Source organism: Canis lupus, chromosome 2 (genome assembly GCF_003254725.2).
Source record: "Canis lupus dingo isolate Sandy chromosome 2, ASM325472v2, whole genome shotgun sequence".
NCBI lineage: Eukaryota > Metazoa > Chordata > Mammalia > Carnivora > Canidae > Canis > Canis lupus.
In genome coordinates this window covers 57,066,233-57,073,151 of record NC_064244.1, presented here as the reverse complement: position 1 = coordinate 57,073,151, position 6,919 = coordinate 57,066,233, and the positions used below count along the sequence as shown (strand labels likewise).

General features: G+C 60.8%; 1 protein-coding gene across 4 annotated transcripts; it reads right to left on the bottom strand.

The window, feature by feature from the left end:
* Positions 1 to 403: 403 nt before the first annotated feature.
* Positions 404 to 6,915, bottom strand: ZNF319 (zinc finger protein 319). Of its 4 annotated transcripts, none has more exons than XM_049103969.1 (3): positions 6,769 to 6,894; positions 5,054 to 5,156; positions 404 to 4,305 (listed from the first exon to the last, which is right to left on the bottom strand). In XM_049103969.1, exon 3 carries the CDS (start codon positions 4,051 to 4,053, stop codon positions 2,293 to 2,295), a length of 1,761 nt encoding a protein of 586 aa, XP_048959926.1. In that variant the 5' UTR covers positions 4,054 to 4,305; positions 5,054 to 5,156; positions 6,769 to 6,894; the 3' UTR covers positions 404 to 2,292. The 4 variants fall into 4 exon arrangements, with proteins under 4 accessions (XP_048959926.1, XP_025303044.1, XP_048959929.1 ...); XM_025447259.3 differs by lacking the exon at positions 6,769 to 6,894 and adding an exon at positions 6,275 to 6,559; XM_049103972.1 differs by lacking the exon at positions 5,054 to 5,156 and having other exon boundaries at positions 6,769 to 6,915.
* Between the last annotated feature and the right edge of the window lie 4 nt (positions 6,916 to 6,919).

The window sequence follows — 6,919 nt, the reverse complement described above, 5'->3', positions numbered from 1 at the left end:
TGCTCACACTTACCAGGCCAGGTTCCCGACTTCTGACCACAAGCTGCCTGTCCCTCCCAGCCCGGCTCCCCCTGCATGGGCTGCAGTTAGACCCCTAGCAGGTCAAGAGGCTGCTGGCCTATTCCCTAAGGCCCTGAGTACTGTCAGCGCCTTCACAGCTTCCCCACCGGGAACTCCAAACATGATGCCATCAATTCTCACAGCAACCAAGCAAGGCAATTGAGGCAACTGAATCCCAAGAGGTTGAGTGACTTACCCAAAGCAATATGACCAGAACATTCGAAACTCAGGATTCAAACCCAGCCTTATGTCCCAATCCCAAGCCTGCCACCCTAGCCTGCACTTCTCTCTTTCTCCATGCCCCATCATTCCCCAGTGGAAGAATGACCAGAACAAGCAGTGCTTTGGTCTGTGATGGTCAATGTCTTTACTTCTAAAGCATACATTGGACTCACTATATATTAACATCAAAAGGGGCTATCTAAAATGGAGTCATTCTTTTTAAAAATCAAAATTTTCACATTTTTATATAAGATCCAAAATGACATGAAATTAAACTATACAATGTTATGAACAGTATAACAACTGCTTTTAGAAAGCAAAAGGAAAGGGAAAAATTAGCAGTTGGGGCCTGTTGTCGGCCTGGGTTCCGTGTCTTTTGAGGCATTGTGAACTGAGAGCCAGCACCAAGGGGAAGGCCCAGCCCCTCTCTGCAGGCACAGGAAGGGAGTCCAGTCCCATAGAGGAGGCGGATGTGGGCTGTTCAGCCTTCTCAAGGCGAGAGCGAGACAAGGCAGGCCTCGTGGCTCCTCCGGGCCCTTGGTGCGAGCACTGATTGAAGTCTTCTTTCAAGACCCACGCCCAAGGAGGGCTGGAAGAGAGCAGGGCAGGGCCACAGCTGGGTTCAAAAGAATCATTTTAATAATAAAGGTCCTCTGGGCTTCCCAAGGGATGCCCCCCCTCCCCCCACTGGCCAGTCGAGTTCCCTCAACTCCAGGCACCTATGGATTTCCTTCACAGCCCTCTTCCCTGGCCTGCTCCCTATCGCCCCAGACACTCTCAACTCCATGAGTCCCAGTGGGCAGGCAGAGACCTAGAAGGACCCCAGAAGGACCCCAGAGAGAATCTCCAGCCTTGGAAGTCACTGGATGTCATCCAGGGCATCTTGGCAGTGCAAGACCCCTGGGGTCCAGGCCAGCAGCCAGACCATGGTCTAGGGAGAGTACTGTGGTTCAGAGTCCTTTCATTCACCTCCCCACCCTGGGTGCCCAGGCCTGGTCTTGGCCCAGAAATAGAGCTGGGCAAGCTTTTGAGGCCAGGCCTGGACACTTTGGTTCACACATTCAAGGGGGAAGACACTTGTGTGCATCCACTGGTAAGATTGTGGGCTTGGCCCTGCTTCCTCCCAGGCACCAAGGTGGTCTAACATCTAACAATCTCTTCTACAGTGGTTCTGTCTGGCTGAGAACACATTCCCCAGAGCTTGGAACCATGCTGCAAAGGTAGGAGGGGTGCTTTCTGAACAGCAATGTTACAAAAGCTGCCTTTCGTCCTTTCCCTGTGGATGGCACTGTCCCTGGCTGAGTGTGTCACGGGAGAATTTCTCTGCCTCCTCCCTTCTGGCTGGGCCGATTCTCTCCAAGCAGCCCCAGCTCACAGCTGTGCAGCTCTCCTGTATGTCTCACTGTGGGAACCCGGGAGGCCACATTGCCCCTAGCTGGAGCAGAGAGGCCTGCAGCTCACCGTCCGCCCTCGTGGTCCCCAGGACTGCATCACAAAGCTGGCCTTCATCAAATGGCAACCTGAAGTAGGATGCCCTATATCCAGCCTACCTATAGGACCCAGCCCTTGTCCCAGACCATGGTCTTCTTTCCTAACCTATCTGGTTCCTAGTTAGGCTAAAGAGTTTGGGAAGTTTGGACCAGCACCCATTCCTCCGTGGGGTAAAGAGAGGCCACTTGACTTCCAGCCTGGTTTCCTGCCCCCAGAGACAAGGGAGGCTGATGGCTCTGAAGAAAAGGAATCCCATAAAGGGAAAGAGGTTTTTGGGATCAGGTTCAGCCACAGCAATCTGGCTACCCAACCACCACCTCCCGCCCAAAACCAGGAATGCCAGGCACCCACACCCTGCAACTGCCCAGCCCAACGCCCACTGTCTTCAGGCCCAGGGCCTCAGACCACCGAGCCGGGGAGGACAGGGGTGGGAAGAAGGGGGAGGGTTCAATGGGTGGACCCGGGAGCGGGGACCGTGGGGGGGGGGGGAGCCTAGCGCTGGCGCACTCAGGGCCACCCTCAGGGCAGGCAGGCAGCCACCTGGTAGGCGCCCTCTGCAGCGGCTGCGGCTGCACTGTGCTGGGCGCTATGCTCCTGCAGCAGGGCCACGTCCAGGAAGCGCTCGCCGCACCACACGCACTTGAATTGCTGCTCCCGGGCGTGCACACCCTGATGCTTGTTGAGGTGCTCCCGCTGCTTAAAGGCCTTGTCGCAGTTGGGGCACTTGTAGGGCTTCTCGCCCGTGTGCACGCGCCGGTGCCGCTGCAGGTCGGACGCATACTTGAAGCGCTTCTCGCAGTCCGGGCACTTGAGCGGCTTCTCGCGTGCCGGGTCGCAGCGGTGCTGCACGAACTCTGAGGACGAGAAGAAGCGGCGCTCGCACAGGGTGCAGCGCAGGGGCTTCTCGGCCGCCGAGCAGTGTGCCAGCTGGTGCTTCTGCAGGGCCGACGCCCGCTTATAGGCCTTGTTGCACACGGGGCACTTGAAGGGCCGCTCAGCCGCGCCTGGCAGGCACTTGTGCCGAAGCAGCTCAGCCGACTGGTCGAAGCCCTTGTGGCACACAGGGCACTTGAAGAGCGTCTCGAGGGTGTGCACGTGCTGGTGGTAGAGTAGGTGGCTAGGCTGCCCGAAGCCTTTCTCGCACAGGCCGCACTTAAAGGGCTCCTCCGTCTTGTGTGTGCGCCGGTGCCGCATGAGCGCGTACTGCTGCTTGAAGCCCATGGGGCACAGGTCGCACTTGAAGGGCCGCTCGGCACTGTGTGTGCGCTCGTGCTGCCGCAGGTCCGATGGCCGCTTGAAGGCCTTTTGGCACTCGCCACAGCGGAAGGGCCGCTCCCCGCTTGGCGTGCAGGGGTGCTGCAGCAGCTCCGAGGACTCCTTAAAGTGCAGCTCGCACACATTGCAGCGGAACAGGTGGTGCTCACCCGAGTGTGCGTACATGTGGCGCACCAGGTGAGAGCGGTGCTTGAAGGTCTTCTCGCAGACCGCACACTTGTAGGGCCGCTCGGAGCTGTGCGTGCGCTTGTGGTGCACCAGGTGCGACGACTGGCTGAAGCTCTTGTCGCACAATGTGCACTTGTACGGTTTCTCCCCAGTGTGGATCCGCTCATGCCGCGATAGCTCCGACAGGTGCTTGAAGGGCTTCTGGCAGATGGGGCAGCTGTAGGGCTTGTCGGCCTGCTCGGTGGCAGAAGCAACGGCAGCCGGCGGGGGCGCCGGGGGCAGGGAGGTGGCAGCAGTGGCGGCTGGCTCAGCCGCCTCAGCCGGCTTGTAGGTCTTCTCACAGATGGAACACTTCACGAGGCCACTCGTGCCGCTGTGCGCACTATGGTGCTGCGCCAGCGAGGTGAGCAGCGAGAAGCCCATCTTGCAGACACCACAGACAAAAGGCTTCTGTTCCGCCTGCACACACTGGTGTTCCAGCAGGTCAGTAGCCTGATGGAAGATCTTGAGACACTGCGTGCACTGAAATGAGCGGTCGTGGCCCGCCAGGCACTGGTGCTCATGCGGGCTGGACAGGTGTGCCAGGTCGTGACCACACACACCGCACTTGGGGCCTGGCTCACCTGCTGCCTGCAGGGGCGCATGCTGAGGGGGCTGTAGGCCAGGGTCTGGCTGCAGGAGGATGCCATAGACGGCACAGCCCAGGGGGTTCTCCGCTGAGCCTGGGGGCAGTGTGTGCTCAGCCAGGGCCGGAGGTGGCTCTGCGTGGTGCTGAGGCTGTGGTGGCTGTGGCTGCTGTGGCTGTGTCTGTGGCGGCTGCTGCCAGCTTTCGGACATGCTTGGGAAGATGAAACAGGGTTTGGAGAGTAATGGCTTCAGTTTCCCACTTAAGGTGATCCAACCCACAGAGAAGCTGCCCAGGATCAGGTATGGACCAGAACCTCAGACAAGGCACAGAAGAGTGACGGGTCAGACGGCCCAAGTCATTAACCAACACAGACTACGAGGCTCTGCCTACAGGATGGGAGAGCTCTCCAAGGCAAGGTGCCAGCAATGCCAGACGGGCTCTGCCTTCCGGGATGATTGGTTCTGGAAAGAAGAGAAAAATCATGAGCTTGAGGCAGGGATATGCAGCTGGTCCCTGGGCCTCTCCATTTGGCCCACACCACTGCCACATCAGGGAAGTGAGGGGGGTTCAGGGCTGGAAGACCAGCTCTCCTCATACCCGAGCAAAGAAGTCTGCTGGTGGCTCAGGGAGCCTCCCAGCTTCCCAGCCTACTGCCAGCTCTCTTTAGTCAACTATCTCACAGATAAGGGTCTGCGATGGTCTGCCCATAATACGAAGAAGTCATAAATTCAGCTCATGCTCCAAAGGAAGAAAGAGGGCCATGGCGTCCAAACCAATTTCAGCAGCATGACTTTTTTTGCAAATAAAATTCTTACTTGGAAGCCCAATACGTTATTAGATAAAAGCAGAGAGGCATTGGTGGAGGATTCCCCAAGGCCTTCCAGCTCCTCTCCCCTGGCTGCCTGAATCTCAACCCAGCACATTGCTGCTCAGGGTAAGAGCCTGCTGGGCCAGAGAATCAGGCCTCCCAGACCTGAGGGCCCAAATAGCAAAAGGCCTCAGGCAGCCAATATTTAAAACAACTACAGGAAATGAGGACTATCTCAAAAAACTTACTTTGTGAAGGGTGACCGACATCCCTCTCAACTATCCCCAGGCCCTCTATCCTGATTATGTGCCTGTTTCTCACTCCACACAATAGTTAGGATGGCCTTGCAGAGACCCAAGCCAATGTATGATGGGGGTTGGATGATAGGTCCAGAGACCCACCCAGGCTGGAGGTCTCCACAGCAGAACATCCCCACTCTCGTTAACTCCCAGAGCAGCCAAAACTCCTAAATCTTCTGAATCTGACCGTGCCAAGGAAGATTCCCTGCAGGGAAAAGTAGGCAATTAGGAGTTTGCCTCAGCAATGTGGCAAGTAGCATGCTAACCACAGAGCATTTCTCCTGCTCCCAGGACAACCTGGAAAAGACAGCCTTTCCAGAGATGACCTTGTTCCCTTGCTCCAAAACTCTATAACATTTTGGGTAATCGATGGAAGGTAAAGAACACCCAGCCCAGGCAGATCTCTAACTCACCACTTTGTGGCAGCATAAGGTAATGACAGCGAGAGGGAGGAACTTTTAGAATTACATGCAACCCACTTTCAGGTTTCCAGCTCCTCTGCCTCAAACACTGAAAAGTTTCTAAGTTTTCTCCTGAGGGAAAGAGAGGGGGAAAGGGGATGCCTTCACAGGCCAGCCGTGCCTCTAACTGTTCTGCCACAGAAACCGAAGACTCGGGTAAATAACTGTCATCCACAGCATCCTCCAGGAAGGAAAGGAGGAAAGGCGCCGCTGCAGGGGGCAGATGCAGCAGGTTGCTTGAGCAAGCAGGTAGGAAGCCTCCCCAGGAAAGAAGGAAGAGGGGCTCCTTTGAGCACAGTCTAGGTCCCGGTGCGCCAACCCAGGTGCTTTTCCCCCCCGCGGCATGAATGGCTGCCAGACCAGAACCAGGGTCCTAGACCCTGCGTGCCCAGCTCAGCCGCCCACCCCTGCCCTCTCCAGGAAGGTGCGGCCCGGAGACCTCTCTGACCATTCCGCAATGAGAGACTAGGGTAAGGGAGGCAAAGGGAGGCCCCCACCTGCGCCCCACGCCAGCCCTGCCTCCTCCCCGGGGAAACCGAATGAAAGGCGATCCCCTCCCGCAGGCACTGCCAGCGGCCCAGCGGGGCTGCCTGCTGTCAGCCCTCCGCGGTGGTGGCCGGGCCTCTCCGGCGCTCGGGCCGGCCCCGCGGGCGACTGGGCCGACGAAGGCCCCAGGGCCGCAGCTGGGCCCGGCTAGTCGCGACCCGCCCAGGCTGGCCTGGGCCGCCCCAGAGCTCAGGAGGCCGCCGGGTCGGGCCGGAGCGGGGGAGGTGGTGGTGGAGGCTGGCGGGCCGGCTGGGGAACGGGTGCGGCGGGCGCGGGAGTGGGCCCCCGCCGCAGCCCGGGGCGCCCCGCCGCTCACCTGCTCCAGGCCGCCCGCGGGGTCAGGCGCGGGGCGAGTGCGACCGGCTGCGTTCTCGGCCGCCCCTTTATTCCGGCTCCGGCGGCGGCGGCGCGGCCTACGCGCACTGCCAATCCCCGGCCTCGAGTAGCGGCGGCGGCCGGCCCGGGGGCGGGGCACGGGCTAGCGGCGGCCGGAACCGAGGAGGCGACGTGCGCGGCCGGGCTAGCGGGGCCAGGGCGGAGGAGCGCCGGGAGGGCGGGCGGACGGACCGACGGCCTTGCAGAGACCGGCGGACGGGCGGGCGGCGCGGGGGCCGGGGAGGCGGGGCCGGGGGAGGAGCGGCGGCCGGGGCGGCGGCGGCTGCGGGAGGAGCGGGCGGCGCGGAGCGAGGCCGCCCCCTGCCGGGGACCCCGCGGCCGGGCCGGGGCGGACAGCCGGGCGCGCGGAGTGGCTCTCCAGGGGCCCTGCCCGCACGCGCGGCGGACCCGGGAGGGCGCCCGGCTCCGACCCACCTGCTCGGCCTTGGGGGAGGGGTCCCGCGGCCCGACCGGCGGCCCGACGCCCGAGCTCGCCAGGCGGGCCTCCCAGACCCTCGGAGCGCCCGGAACGGACTCGCCTCTGGTTGCTCGGCTTGCTCTTAGGAGCGCGGGCCCCGGGGCTCGG

Excerpts from the sequence above, each read along its gene's own strand:
- ZNF319 (XM_049103972.1), bottom strand. The coding sequence starts at position 4,053 with ATGTCCGAAAGCTGGCAGCAGCCGCCACAGACACAGCCACAGCAGCCA.